Below are 16,046 nucleotides of genomic sequence, written 5' to 3' on the forward strand. Positions count from 1 at the left end.
TTGACTGTCTTAATGTTAGCTTTATTTACACATCATCACATCTAATTTAGGCATGCTACTCTTACTGTATTAGCAAGTAAAATACATAATTGTAAAGACATGCCACGATTAGTGTCTGGCTATTGACAAATATTCAACCTCAAACGTCCACTTCGAGCGGTACAAAAATTGAATAGGAAATAACAATGTGTGTGTTTGTGTGTCTGTGTGTGTTGGGAGCAGGTGATAGCTGGGTGTATTGGCCGTGGGTGAGGAGGCAGGAGGAAGCAGAGGGAGGGCACACAGGCTAAACAGGGGGTGTTTGTCCTGTCATCATGGAGTCTAGACAGAGCCTCTCCTCACCCTAATTAACACACACACGATGGGTCACACTCACAACCTGAGGAGAGAGATTGGAGTCCCTCATACACAGGCTGGTCTCATTGCAACCTGTGGATATACAGTATATATATATATATATATATATATATATATATATATATATATATATATATATATATATCATACAGTATACACACAAACACACACACACACACACACACACACACACACACACACACACACACACACACACATACACACACACACACACACACACCTGCCTTAGGGTACTACTTTCTCTGCTTCCAAGCTAAATCATCTCTCACACATATGCATGTGCGCACAAACACCCACACACACACACACAGATAATTGAGGGGGAGCTGTCCACCAGAGGAATGTTCACTCATAACACCAAGTTCACTTGGACTGCTAAATATTCCACACTAATTATACAGACATAAACATGTGGGAACACACACATACACACAGGCATAAACACACTCACAGTCATTCTTCGCACAGTAATTATTCCTCTAAACATGGCATTTCCACACAAAAATATCCACACCACCATCTTACTACAGTATAGTCTGATGGTAGACCCAAGACCCCACACATCACACAACCATTGTACAACTCCAACCAGAAACAATGCCAGTATAGTGCTGGTGCTTTTGATGCTATTGCTGCTTTCCAGTCTTTGTCTTTCAAAGGTTTTGCTTCTTTCAATCAGCCTCCATACCCCTACTAGCCCTCCCTCTAATTCCTCTAGATATGAGGGTGGTATACCAACCACAATTGTCGAGCGTAGTGATTTAACTTTAAAGAACCTTTGGTATGTGGGGGATCATTATGAAATAGACTGTACAGATAAGCAGCTGGTGAGGTTCTGTCATTGTTTGTATGACTTTGTCATTTGCCCCACGGAGGTTGTATCTGACACACCAGTATGACACCGTGTGATGCAAAATGGTGGGAAAAAGGTGGACAGTCGGCTAATAATCCATTATGAATTAGTTTTTTCTAACCATTAGTAAACCATGTATACCTGTTTACCATCTATAAACCATTTAGTGGACCTGGTATCATTTATAAATCATGAAGAAAAAACTACGTACATATACATTATATATACAAAAGTAGTGGATTCGGCTATTATAGCCACACCCGTTGCTGACAGGTGTATAAAATCAAGCACACAGCCATGCAATCTCCATAAACAAACATTGGCAGTAGAATGGCCTTACTGAAGAGCTCAGTGACTTTCAACGTGGCACAGTCATTATTATATATATATTTTTTAAATGTTACCTTTATTTAACTAAGGTGCCACCTTTCCAACAGGTCAGTTCGTCAAATTTTTGCCCTGCTAGAGCTGCCTTGGTCAACTGTAAGTTTTTTTAAATTCATTTTTATTGAACCCTTATTTTACCAGGTAAGTTGACTGAGAACACATTCTCATTTACAGCAACGACCTGGGGAATAGTTACAGGGGAGAGGAGGGGGGATGAATGAGCCAATTGTAAACTCGGGTGATCAGGTGGCCATGATGGTATGAAGGCCAGATTGGGAATTTAGCCAGGACACCAGGGTTAACACCCCTGCTCTTACGATAAGTGCCATGGGATCTTTAGTGACCACAGAGAGTCAGGACACCATAACGTCCCATCCGAAAGACAGTGCTGTTATTGTGAGGTGGAAACATCTAGGAGCAACAATGGCTCAGGCGCGAAGTGGTAGGCCACACAAGCTCACAGAACGGGACTGCCGAGTGCTGAAGTGTGTAAAAATCGTCTGTCTTCGGTTGCAACACTCACTACCGAGTTCCAAACTGCCTCTGGAAGCAACGTCAGCACAATAACTGTTCGTCGGGAGCTTAATGAAACGGGTTTCCATGGCCAAGCAGCCGCACACAAGCCTAAGATCACCATGCGCAATGCAATGAATGAACGCTTCACCTTTTGGCAGTCCGATGGCCGAATCTGGGTTTGGCAGATACCAGGAGAATGCTACCTGCCCCAATGCATAGTGCCAACTGTAAAGTTTGGTGGAGGAGGAATAATGGTCTGGGGCTGTTTTTCATGGTTAGGGCTAGACCCCTTAGTTCCACTGAAGGGAAATCTTAACGCGACAGCATACAATGACATTCTAGACGATTCTGCTTCTAACTTTGTGGCAACAGTTTGGTATAAGCCCTTTCCTGTTTCAGCATGACAATCCCCCTGTGCACAAAGCATGGTCCATACAGGAAAGGTTTGTCGAGATCGGTGTAGAAGAACTTGACTGGCCTGCACAGAGCCCTGACCTCAACTCCATCAAACAGCTTTGGGATGAATTGGACCGCCGACTGCAAGCCAGGCCTAATTGCCCAACATCAGTGCCGACCTCACAAATGCTCGTGGCTGAATGGAAGCAAGTTCCCACAACAATGTTCCAACATGTAATGGAAAGCATTCCCAAAAGAGTGGAGGCTGTTATAGCAGCAAAGGGGGGACCAACTCCATATTAATGCCCATAATTTTAGAATGAGATGTTCGACGAGCAGGTGTCCACATACGTTTGGTCATGTAGTGTACATAGTCATACACTATGTAGTCATGTTTACAACTCTCCTTCCGTAGCCTCCAACTGCTCTTAAATGCAAGTAAAACTAAATGCATGCTCTTCAACCGAACTCTGTGTTGTTGTATATGTCAAACTGCTATGCTTTATCTTGGACAGGTTGCAGTTGCAAATGAGAACTTATTCTCAACTAGCCTACCTGGTTAAATAAAGGTGAAATAAAAAAAATAAGCATACCTAAATAAAGTGTTACTAGCGCTTTGAGGAGAATTTCCCGCCTCTTCCTGTCCCTGAGCTGAACGTGGTTGCCCCGGCGACAGACTCAGTCTGGATGATTGGCGCTCCATGGTCCATTTCGTACTGCAAGGCCAAGCTGAAGGAGGGGGCATCATAGACACTGTAGAGGGCAGAGGAGCGGTCTGCACGCATGCACTGCTGGGGGAAGGTGCTGATCTGCTCAGCTAGCTCCAGAGCTGCCTGCAGAGCTGAGACACACACACGCAAAAACACACACACAAGATATGTAAGTGAGCATTGTAAAGAAACAGACTCATGCGGAGGCAAATAAGCACATACATGTACACACATACACACCACCAAGCGTACATTCATTACACACCACCAACTGTACACTAATCAAAATCAAACTTTATTTGTCACATGCGCCGAATACAACACCTTACAGAGAAATGCTTACATAAAAGCCCTTAACCAACAGTGCAGTTCAAGAAAGAGTTAAGAGAATATTTCACAAATAAAATGAAGTAAAAAATAATAACAATAATGAGGCTTTATTACCTTTATTTATTTTATTTTATTTAACTAGGCAAGTCAGTTAAGAACAAATTCTTATTTTCAATGACGGCCTAGGAACGGCGACAGACTCAGTCTGGATGAGTGGCGCTTCTGCCTGTTCAGGGGCAGAACCTTGTCAGCTCAGGGGTTTGAACTTGCAACCTTCCGGTTACTAGTCCAACGCTCTAACCACTAGGCTACCCTGCCGCCCCAACACTTTATACAGGGGGTACCGGTACCGATTCAATGTGCGGGGTTACAGGTTAATAATAATAACAAATAGCGAGTAGCAGCAGTGTACAAAACAAATGGGGGGGGGGGGGGTCAATGTAAATAGTCCGGTGGCCATTTGATTAATTGTTCAGCAGTCTTATAACCCATAATAATGAGATGTTCGACTAGCAGGTAGAAGGGGTAGAAGCTGTTAAGGACCCTTTTAGTCCTAGACTTGGTGCTCTGGTACCGCTAGCCGTGCGGTAGCAGAGAAAACAGTCTATGACTTGGGTGACTGGAGTCTCTGAAATTTTTGGAGGCTTTACTCTGACACCGCCTGGTATATAGGTCCTGGATGACGGGAGGATTGGCCCCAGTGATGTACTGGGCCGTCCGCATTAGCTCCTGTCGCGCCTTACTGTCAGATGCCAAGCATTTTCCATAGCAGGCAGTAATGCAACAAGTCAGGCAGGATGCTCTCGATGGTGCAGCTGTATAACATTTTAAGGATCTGGGGACCCATGCCAAATCTGTTCAGTCTCCTGTGGGGGAAAGGTGTTGTCGTGCCCTCTTCACAACTGTCTTGGTGTGTTTGGACCATGATAGTTCGTTGGTGATGTGGACAACAAGGAACTTGAAACTCTCGACCCGCTCCACTACAGCCCCATCGATGTTAATGGGGGCCTGTTCAGCCCGCCTTTTCCAGTAGTCTACAATCAGCTCCTTTGTCTTGCTCACATTGAGGGAGAGGTTGTTGTCCTGGCACCACACTGCCAGGTCTCTGACCTCCTCCCCATAGGCTGTCTCATCGTTGTGGGTGATAACACTGTTGTGTCGTCAGCAAACTTAATGATGGTGTTGGAGTCGTGTTTGACCACGCAGTCGTGGGTGAACAGGGAGTACAGGAGGGGACTCCCCCCCCCCCCCCTTAAGTTGTGCGAGGTCTTTGTGGGCTATACTCAGCCTTGTCTCAGGATGGTAAGTTGGTGGTTGAAGATATCCCTCTAGTGGTGTGGGGGCTGTGCTTTGGCAAAGTGGGTGGGGTTATATCCTTCCTGTTTGGCCCTGTCCGGGGGTGTCCTCGGATGGGGCCACAGTGTCTCCTGACCCCTCCTGTCTCAGCCTCCAGTATTTATGCTGCAGTAGTTTATGTGTCGGGGGGCTAGGGTCAGTTTGTTATATCTGGAGTACTTCTCCTGTCCTATTCGGTGTCCTGTGTGAATCTAAGTGTGCGTTCTCTAATTCTCTCCTTCTCTCTTTCTCTCTCTCGGAGGACCTGAGCCCTAGGACCATGCCCCAGGACTACCTGACATGATGACTCCTTGCTGTCCCCAGTCCACCTGGCTGTGCTGCTGCTCCAGTTTCAACTGTTCTGCCTTATTATTATTCGACCATGCTGATCATTTATGAACATTTGAACATCTTGGCCATGTTCTGTTATAATCTCCACACGGCACAGCCAGAAGAGGACTGGCCATCCCACATATGCTCTCTCTAATTCTCTCTTTCTTTCTCTCTCTCGGAGGACCTGAGCCCTAGGACCATGCCCCAGGAATACCTGACATGATGACTCCTTGCTGTCCCCAGTCCACCTGACTGTGCTGCTGCTCCAGTTTCAACTATTCTGCCTTATTATTATTCGACCATGCTGGTCATTTATGAACATTTGAACATCTTGACCATGTTTTGTTATAATCTCCACCCGGCACAGCCAGAAGAGGACTGGCCACCCCACATAGCCTGGTTCCTCTCTAGGTTTCTTCCTAGGTTTTGGCCTTTCTAGGGAGTTTTTTCCTAGCCACCGTGCTTCTACACCTGCATTGCTTGCTGTTTGGGGTTTTAGGCTGGGTTTCTGTACAGCACTTTGAGATATCAGCTGATGTACGAAGGGCTATATAAAATAAATTTGATTGATTGATTGATTGACTAAGTACACACCCCTGAGGGGGCCCAGTGTTTACGATCAGTGTGGCAGACGTGTTGTTGCCTACCCTTACCACCTGGGGGTGGCCCGTCAGGAAGTCCAGGATCCAGTTCCAGAGGGGGGTGTTTAGTCCCAGGGTCCTTAGGTTAGTGATGAGCTTTGTGGGCACTATGGTGTTGAACGCTACACTGTAGTCAATGAACAGCATTCTCACATAGGTGTTCCTTTTGTCCAGGTGGGAAAGGGCAGTGTGGAGTGCGATTGAGATCGCATCATCTGTGGATCTGTTGGGGCGGTATGCAAATTGGAGTGGGTCTAGGGTATAAGGGAGGATGTTGTTTATGTGAGCCTTAAGTGTTACGTGCCTCGAAGTGAGCATGAAAGGCATTTAGCTCATTTGGTAGGCTCGCGTCACTGGGCGCTTCTGGGTTTCCCTTTGTAGTCCGTAATAGTTTTCAAGCCCTGCCACATCCGAGGAGAGTCAGAGCCGGTGTAGTAGGATTCAGTCTTAATCCTGTATTGAAGCTTTGCTTGTTTGATGGTTCGTCTGAGGGCATAGCGGGATTTCTTATAAGCGTCCGGATTAGTGTCCCCCTCCTTGAAAGTGGCAGCTCTAGCCTTTAGCTCAGTGCAGATGTTGCCGGTACTCCATGGCATCTGGTTAGGATATGTACGTAGTCACCGTGGGGACGGCGTTGTTGATGCATCTATTGATGAAGCCAATGAGGTGGTATACTCCTCAATGCCATTGGATGATTTCCAGAACATATTCCAGTCTGTGCTAGCAAAACAGTCCTGTAGCGTAGCATCCGCGTCATCTGACCTCTTCCGTATTGAGCGAGTCACTGGTACTTCCTGCTTTAGTTTTTGTTTGTAAGCAGGAATCAGGAGGACAGAATTATAGTCAGATTTGCCAAATGGAGGGCGGGGGAGAGCTTTGTATGCATCTCTGTGTGTGGAGTAAAGGTGGTCTAGAGTTCTTTTTTCCTCTGGTTGCACATGTGACATGCTGGTAGAAATTAGGAGAAATGGATTTCAGTTTGCCTGCATTAGTCACCGGCCACTAGGAGAGCAATCTCCATAGACAAACATTGGCAGTAGAATGGCCTTGCTGAAGAGCTCAGTGACTTAACGTGCCACCGTCATAGGATGCCACCTTTCCAAATCAAATTTCTGCCCTGCTAGAGCTGTCCTGGTCAACTGGGAGTGCTGTTATTGTGAAGTGGAAACTTCTTGGTGCAACAACGGCTCAGCCGCGAAGTGGTAGGCCACACAAGCTCACAGAACGGGAGTGCTGAAGCTTTAAAAAGCTTTTTGTCTGTCCTCGATTGCAACACTCACTACCTAGTTCCAAACTGTGTGGAGTATAGGTGGTCTAGAGTTTTTTCCCCTCTGGTTGCACATGTGACATGCTGGTAGAAATGAGGTAAAACGGATTTAATTAAGTTTGCCTGTGTTAAAGTCCCCGGCCACTAGGAGCGCCGCTTCTGGGAGAGCGTTTTCTTGTTTGCTTGTGGCCTTATACAGTTGGTGTGGAGTGTGCAGTCTTAGTACCCGCATCAGTTTGTGGTGGTAAATAGACAGCTACAAATAATATAGATGAGAACTCTCTAGGTAGATAGTGTGGTCTACAGCTCATCATAAGGTACTCTACCTAAGGCGAGCAATATCTCGAGACTTCTTTAATATTAGACATCGCACACCAGCTGTTATTGACAAATAGACACACCCCCACTGCTCGTCTTACCAGACGTAGATTCTCTGTCCTGCCAGTGCATTGAAAAATCCCACCAGCTCTATATTATCCGCGTCGTCGTTCAGCCACGACGAGTGAAACAACGAGTGAACGACGAGTGAAACACGACGAGTGAAACAATTTACAGTTTTTAATGTCCCGTTGGTAGGATAATCTTAATTGTAGGTCATCAATTTTATTTTCCAATGATTGCACATTGCCCAATAGAACGGATGGCAGTGGAGGTTTACCCACTCACCTACGAATTCTCAGAAGGCAGCCCGACCTCCGCACCCTTTTCTCCGTCTTTTATCACTCAAATGATGGGGATTTGGCCCTGTTCCCGAGAAAGCAGTATATCCTTTGCGCCGGACTCGTTAAAGGAAAAAGATCCAGTTCGAGGTGAGTAATTGCTGTTCTGATGTCCAGAAGTTATTTTCGGTCATAAGAGACGGTAGCAGCAACATTATGTACAAAATAAGTTAAAATAAGTTGGTTAGGAGCATGTAAAATGTCAGCCATCCCCTCTGGCACCATTCTAAACATTCACACCACCAAGCGTACTCATACACACCACCAAGCGAGTGTTATACACAAACACACAGGATATATACCCTCTGTAGTTAGTTTCAATAAATACATTAGCATAGGAAACTTGGCAGCTATTCAGTTACAGCTACTGCTGGTGCATCCTCCCTTCCTCCTGCACTTCCTGCCTCTCTGTGCTTGAGCCAAGCCACTTTGTTCCCTGGGCCACATGAAAGCACTGGATGACATCCACATCTCCTATGGAAGCAAAGGGCTGATGTGAGTGATGCCCAAGTGCCCCCTCTCTCTTTGAGCTATCTCTAACCAAAGTGATCAGCCTCAGAGTCCAATTAGTCGGACTTGGCTGTGGGAATGACTTCCGAAAAGACTTAACTTAATCTTCTAATGTTTTTTGAGGAATTTTAACCAGGAAAGCACATGAAAAGGCTTTTCATAGGGATGAAGGAGTTGGAGTTCACACATTCATAGCAAAAATGCCATTTTGGAAATTATACATAGTCCAATTCAACTATCATTGCTCATAAATTTGATGAAGTTATTCGTAAGGTTTATTCCAACCAATGAAATGGCATACAAATTTGATAACTCTTGAGTAAAATAGCTTACATAAATCTGTCTAATCTACCACAGCCATTACATTGGAACAGATACAGTGGGGCAAAAAAGTATTTAGTCAGCCACCAATTGTGCAAGTTCTCCCACTTAAAAAGATGAGAGAGGCCTGTAATTTTCATCATAGGTACACTTCAACTATGACAGACAAAATGAGAAAAGAAAATCCAGAAAATCACATTGTAGGATTTTTAATGAATTTATTTGCAAATTATGGTGCAAAATAAGTATTTGGTCACCTACAAACAAGCAAGATTTCTGGCTCTCACAGACCTGTAACTTCTTCTTTGTCCTGTCGTTACCTGTATTAATGGCACCTGTTTGAACTTGTTATCAGTATAAAAGACACCTGTCCACAACCTCAAACAGTCACACTCCAAACTCCACTGGCCAAGACCAAAGAGCTGTCAAAGGACACCAGAAACAAAATTGTAGACCTGCACCAGGCTGGGAAGACTGAATCTGCAATAGGTAAGCAGCTTGGTTTGAAGAAATCAACTGTGGGAGCAATTATTAGGAAATGGAAGACATACAAGACCACTGATAATCTCCCTCGATCTGGGGCTCCACTCAAGATCTCACCCCGTGTGGTCAAAATGATCACAAGAACGGTGAGCAAAAATCCCAGAACCACATGGGGGGACCTAGTGAATGACCTGCAGAGAGCTGGGACCAAAGTAACAAAGCCTACCATCAGTAACACACTACCCGCCAGGGACTCAAATCCTGCAGTGCCAGACGTGTCCCCCTGCTTAAGCCAGTACATGTCCAGGCCCATCTGAAGTTTGCTAGAGAGCATTTGGATGATCCAGAAGAAGATTGGGAGAATGTCATATGGTCAGATGAAACCAAAATATAACTTTTTGGTAAAAATTCAACTCGTCGTGTTTGGAGGACAAAGAATGCTGAGTTGCATCCAAAGAACACCATACCTACTGTGAAGCATGGGGGTGGAAACATCATGCTTTGGGGCTGTTTTTCTCAAAGGGACCATGACTACTGATCCGTGTAAAGGAAAGAATGAATGGGGCCATGTATCGTGAGATTTTGAGTGAAAACCTCCTTCCATCAGCAAGGGCATTGAAGATGAAACGTGGCTGGGTCTTTCAGCATGACAATGATCCCAAACACACCGCCCGGGCAACGAAGGAGTGGCTTCGTAAGAAGCATTTCAAGGTCCTGGAGTGGCCTAGCCAGTCTCCAGATCTCAACCCCATAGAAAATCTTTGGAGGAAGTTGAAAGTCCGTGTTGCCCAGCAACAGCCCCAAAACATCACTGCTCTAGAGGAGATCTGCATGGAGGAATGGGCCAAAATACCAGCAACAGTGTGTGAAAACCTTGTGAAGACTTACAGAAAACGTTTGACCTCTGTCATTGTCAACAAAGGGTATATAACAAAGTATTGAGATAAACTTTTGTTATTGACCAAATACTTATTTTCCACCATAATTTGCAAATAAAATTCATAAAAAATACTACAATGTGATTTTCTGGATTTTGTTTTCTCATTTTGTCTGTCATAGTTGAAGTGTACCTACAATTACAGGCCTCTCTCATCTTTCTAAGTGGGAGAACTTGCACAATTGGTGACTGACTAAATACTTTTTACACTGTAACAAAACTTCAAAATGCAGTTAAAAAAATACTTGTTCAGAGTGAGGAGAGGAATATTACCAACAAAACCTCAAGAGAGGGCATATTTCTTACCTTGGCCATCCGGTACCACTCTGTTAGCCAATCCGAAGGCTAAGGCCTCCTGTGCCCCAATGGGTCTTCCAGTCAGAATCAAGTCCATAGCCCGGGAGAGACCAATGAGACGGGGGAGCCGGACTGTACCCCCATCAATCAAGGGGACGCCTAAGGAGACAAGGGAATCATCCATGAGTGACATTCTAAGGAGGGCTGCAGGACTTTACAGAGTGGTTGACTATTCTAGTCTTACTGTTGCACACAGACATACACATACGCTTATAAGTGGGTAGGTAGACTGTGAGGGAGTTTATCACTCATGCGTTCCACCCAGTGATGTAGTGTTAAAAATATATATGGGAGTAAACGCTGACCGCCGTTCGTGGTGAGTAAAGCAATGCTCCTTATACTTTTAATGCATTTTCTGCAAAAGGTGGGTAAACGCTCGTGCAAAATTAAAAAGCTGCATAAACAGTGTTGTCATGCTTTTACCCTCCACTACACACACTCCTGGTTGCACCAATGTATGACTTAAAAATGAATGTTTTTCCACCAACACTGAGTGGCTCCTAAAATATCATATTTCATATACAAATGAAATCTAAGTTTATTGGTAGCGTACACATATTTGTAGGTGTTATATCAGGTGCAGTAAAATGCTGACGTTACAAGCTCCAACAGTGCAGTAGAATGTCTTGCAAATACAATACTAATAAACAAATAATCAAAAATCAAAACAAGAAATCAAGATATGACAGTACGAGTCCAATTAATGATCCAGAGTAGCTAAATTAAAGTGACCATGTCCACCAGCCAGAGAATTCTGATAGTTGGATATTTGCGGAAGCCCTTGTGGCCGTGAGGCAGATGGAGGTAGAGTTTTACTGGCCTCCGAAGCACAGGGAGCTTGTGTCCTCAAGTCCTGTCAGTCAGAGATTCTGCTTGACCACCCATTATTAAGAGCATATGAGTCCAACATATTTTCATAACCTGAACTCATCTTTCTGGGTTTTCGGTGGGAGTTCCCCAGGGGAGAGTTGTGGAAACACTAATTCTATTCATTCATACTCCTCGCTACATTCTCGGAGTCCTTCAAATAAATCACATTTGAATACATTGAATACCAGTGTTAATACATCTGCAACCAATCGAGAGGCCTCGGGTCAAAAACTCAGCACATATGGCAACCTGACACAAGACAGGTTCTTAGGGAGGGAGCTCTTTGTCAGCAAATACATATTTCCCTGTCTCTACCGGTCAGGTCGATTCCGTTGAAAATTCCTATGAAAGAGTGTGCTGCCAATAGCCCAAGGTGAAGAAATCTGACTTCAATTCCATTATTTAAAAAACATTTTTTTAAATTTTTTTTACAAAGGCATCACAACAATAACATCGCATTACAGACTTTAAGTCCATTTGTTACATTTTCTCAAACAGGATGGCCAGTTTGAGCAATTCCACCCCACATACTGATGAGTCCCTCTCCCCCTCGCAAACACACACACACCACAACCCCCTAGTTTCTCTCAGGGCCGGAGGCTAGATTAGATTGTGGCGCAGAGAGCCTCTTCAGTCCGTGTCCAGAACTAACAGGCCAGATTGGAGAGAGAGGAGCCAGGTTGGGCCAGATAATCTTTAGTGCTGTTGGCACCGTGCTATCAGCCCTCGGAAGGGTCCTCTCTTATCCAGCAGCCGCCTCAAACCCTGTCTGTCTCAAACTAGTCCTGTTTGCATTAACACACCAGCCTATCCTTTGTTCCCTATGAATGGAATCCAGTGTGTTGGGCAACGGCCCCTTGAAATTGTCTGGGGGGGGGGGGGGGGGGGGGATCTGAGAATGAGAAAGGCCATTTTGTGGATATACCAGAACTTCCTTTAATTCCTCATCTATTCAAAGCAGATAAATCCATCTAGAGTCATACCAGTTTTAACATTTTTTTTTGCGTGTGTCAGCAGAACCCATTGTCCAATAATAGATATAGGTGGTTCTCTTCCTGACTGTCAGCCTTATCCTCTGCATTGCAGGGGTAGTGCAGGAGGATATGCCTTTTACCACTTTTTTATCCAATGTTTTTTTTCTAAAACGCTGCTATGCTGGGGAGATGATGGTTAACCATTCACATTCCAATAATCATGTCTATGTATGCTGGTTGCAACAATGGCCTCACTTAGGGCTGTGGCTGTCATGACATTTTGTCAGCTGGTTATTGCAAAAGACTGCTTATAAGTCCTGTGCCATTATATTATATTATGGCATTGTTGAATACTTGTTTCTGATTGGCTTGAAGGGCATTATGTATATCTGCACGGTAGAATTCAATGGCTATAGTTCATTCTTACATGTTCTATGTTTGAGCTGCTTTTGAAAGAAAAAGTAGAATTGAAAACATTATTGGCATTGTTGAATTCGATTTTCATAATGGCAAGCTAGGACTGATGGTTTGGTTAGCTAAACGAGCAAGTCTGTTTGTTTGATTACCACGGCAACTACTGTAGCTACAGTGCCTTGCGAAAGTATTCGGCCCCCTTGAACTTTGCGACCTTTTGCCACATTTCAGGCTTCAAACATAAAGATATAAAACTGTATTTTTTTGTGAAGAATCAACAACAAGTGGGACACAATCATGAAGTGGAACGACATTTATTGGACATTTCAAACTTTTTTAGCAAATCAAAAACTGAAAAATTGGGCGTGCAAAATTATTCAGCCCCTTTACTTTCAATGCAGCAAATTCTCTCCAGAAATTCAGTGAGGATCTCTGAATGATCCAATGTTGACCTAAATGACTAATGATGATAAATACAATCCACCTGTGTAATCAAGTCTCCGTATAAATGCACCTGCACTGTGATAGTCTCAGAGGTCCGTTAAAAGCGCAGAGAGCATCATGAAGAACAAGGAACACACCAGGCATGTCCGAGATACTGTTGTGAAGAAGTTTAAAGCCGGATTTGGATACAAAAAGATTTCCCAAGCTTTAAACATCCCAAGGAGCACTGTGCAAGCAATAATATTGAAATGGAAGGAGTATCAGACCACTGCAAATCTACCAAGACCTGGCCGTCCCTCTAAACTTTCAGCTCATACAAGGAGAAGACTGATCAGAGATGCAGCCAAGAGGCCCATGATCACTCTGGATGAACTGCAGAGATCTACAGCTGAGGTGGGAGACTCTGTCCATAGGACAACAATCAGTCGTATATTGCACAAATCTGGCCTTTATGGAAGAGTGGCAAGAAGAAAGCCATTTCTTAAAGATATCCATAAAAAGTGTTGTTTAAAGTTTGCCACAAGCCACCTGGGAGACAGGTGGAAGAAGCCTGGAAGAAGGTGCTCTGGTCAGATGAAACCAAAATTGAACTTTTTGGCAACAATGCAAAACGTTATGTTTGGCGTAAAAGCAACACAGCTGAACACACCATCCCCACTGTCAAACATGGTGGTGGCAGCATCATGGTTTGGGCCTGCTTTTCTTCAGCAGGGACAGGGAAGATGGTTAAAATTGATGGGAAGATGGATGGAGCCAAATACAGGACCATTCTGGAAGAAAACCTGATGGAGTCTGCAAAAGACCTGAGACTAGGACGGAGATTTGTCTTCCAACAAGACAATGATCCAGAACATAAAGCAAAATCTACAATGGAATGGTTCAAAAATAAACATATCCAGGTGTTAGAATGGCCAAGTCAAAGTCCAGACCTGAATCCAATCGAGAATCTGTGGAAAGAACTGAAAACTGCTGTTCACTTAATGCTCTCCATCCAACCTCACTGAGCTCGAGCTGTTTTGCAAGGAGGAATGGGAAAAAATGTCAGTCTCTCGATGTGCAAAACTGATAGAGACATACCCCAAGCGACTTACAGCTGTAATCGCAGCAAAAGGTGGCGCTACAAAGTATTAACTTAAGGGGGCTGAATAATTTTGCACGCCCAATTTTTCTGTTTTTGATTTGTTAAAAAAGTTTGAAATATCCAATAAATGTCGTTCCACTTCATGATTGTGTCCCACTTGTTGTTGATTCTTCACAAAAAAATACAGTTTTATATCTTTATGTTTGAAGCCTGAAATGTGGCAAAAGGTCGCAAAGTTCAAGGGGGCCGAATACTTTCGCAAGGCACTGTATCTAGTAAACTTGCTAGCTACTTCAGTGGATGTTGAACACATTTCTAGCTGAAAATGTGTTAAATTATAGCCATGGTATAAAAGGGATAATCAACTCGGGGCTCAATGCGTTCTCTGGAAAACAGTGGAAGGTCAGTTCAACTCCGCTTGCACATCGTGGAACACACCTTCCGAGTCGTTCATTATTTTACATTGAACGCAGCCCCTCGATGATTATCCCTTACGTATATGATTTTATAGTAATACGAATATAATTTAACTTAGCTGATATTTGAAATGGCTATGTTGAGTGGAAAACGTGATCATTTGAAACAGATGTATAGTTATTTGGCAACTTTAGATGTGAATGATACAAACGTTAGAATGTCTTTGAAATCAAAACATTATCTATTGATGATTTGAGAAAGTAGCAAAAAAAAATAAGCTTGTTCCTTGCCTCAGGCTGCACAGCTGTTCTCTCGTCAAGTGATCATATTTTCACCCATCAGACTATTCTCAATTGAATCTGGTCTTTACTAGTAAAATTTGTTTAGATTTAGAATGGCCCATTATCAAATGGGCAGGAACAAGGGAAAAAAGACATGTCATCCGGCCGCTCGCTTTCCCGCCGGACCGTTTTTCAATGATGCCGGATAGGCATAGGTTTTATAGTGGAGCATGTGCTTAATTTGAGCAGCTGATATATACATATAAGAACACTTTCACTCCATGTTTGAGAAGCATGCTCTAGCTGCGCGACAGGTAATATTACGCCCAAACCCTGCAGCTACCCAGTGCTTGATTTGGAACATCAATAGTAACATGATTTCGCAACAAAACATATTTTACTAAACTGTTGACAGCCCCCCTGCGCGCTCTAGAAAGGAATAGAGAGAGTAGGAGATGGAAACGCACAGGGGTGAGATGCTGTATAGCTAAAGGTAATGTGTCAACCAATTAATTCTGAAGAAAAAAAGGCCTATTCCTAGGCAATTCAAAAACAAATGCACTATAATTGTAGGCCAACTCTGTAAGCCGCCCTGCACAATCAATGAACCAACAGCATTGCCTAGGGCTATACATTCTCTCCCAGACTCATGGATATACATCTTGGAGCATAGCATAAGGTAACCAGTCCATCCTGTATGAATAATAATACAGTCCACACTCAAAGGCAATAAATCAAATTTGTTTAATTTTGAAGTATAGGCTAGACCAATTATGTAGCAAAAACAACTTAAATCACTTTAGTTTTTCTGACTTTTTAATTCCGTTTTTTTTTTTGGGGGGGGGGGGGGGGGGGGGCTCATGAGAAGCTCTAATGTGGGTATTGGTGTTTTGAATGAATCATCACCTTAAAAAGCGCTGTCCATTTTGTTGCCTTATTGAAACAACATCCACAACAACCATGTTTTACACTCAGTTTCAACCTGTTGTTAAACTTCTTTCTTCAAATGTATCATCAGTGAGGTGAGTTTAAAAAGCACAATACTGTTTTGATGATAAGAGTTTTGATTTGATTTTCAAATGCATTGATGTC

General features: G+C 43.7%; 1 protein-coding gene across 2 annotated transcripts in view; it reads right to left on the minus strand.

Moving 5' to 3' along the window:
• Window positions 1-16,046, minus strand: part of zgc:101569 (enoyl-CoA hydratase) — a 25,908-nt gene continuing 9,862 nt past the window's right edge. For both annotated transcript variants that reach the window (XM_021562661.3, XM_090199554.1), the window contains 2 exons: window positions 10,423-10,572; window positions 1-3,371 (listed from right to left, as the gene is read on the minus strand). In XM_021562661.3, the coding sequence (XP_021418336.1) occupies window positions 3,139-3,371; window positions 10,423-10,572 (383 nt within the window). In that variant the 3' untranslated portion in view covers window positions 1-3,138. The remainder of the gene's footprint in view (window positions 3,372-10,422; window positions 10,573-16,046) is intronic.

This window comes from Oncorhynchus mykiss, chromosome 15 (genome assembly GCF_057628025.1).
Source record: "Oncorhynchus mykiss isolate SJ-2025 chromosome 15, ASM5762802v1, whole genome shotgun sequence".
Classification (NCBI taxonomy): domain Eukaryota; kingdom Metazoa; phylum Chordata; class Actinopteri; order Salmoniformes; family Salmonidae; genus Oncorhynchus; species Oncorhynchus mykiss.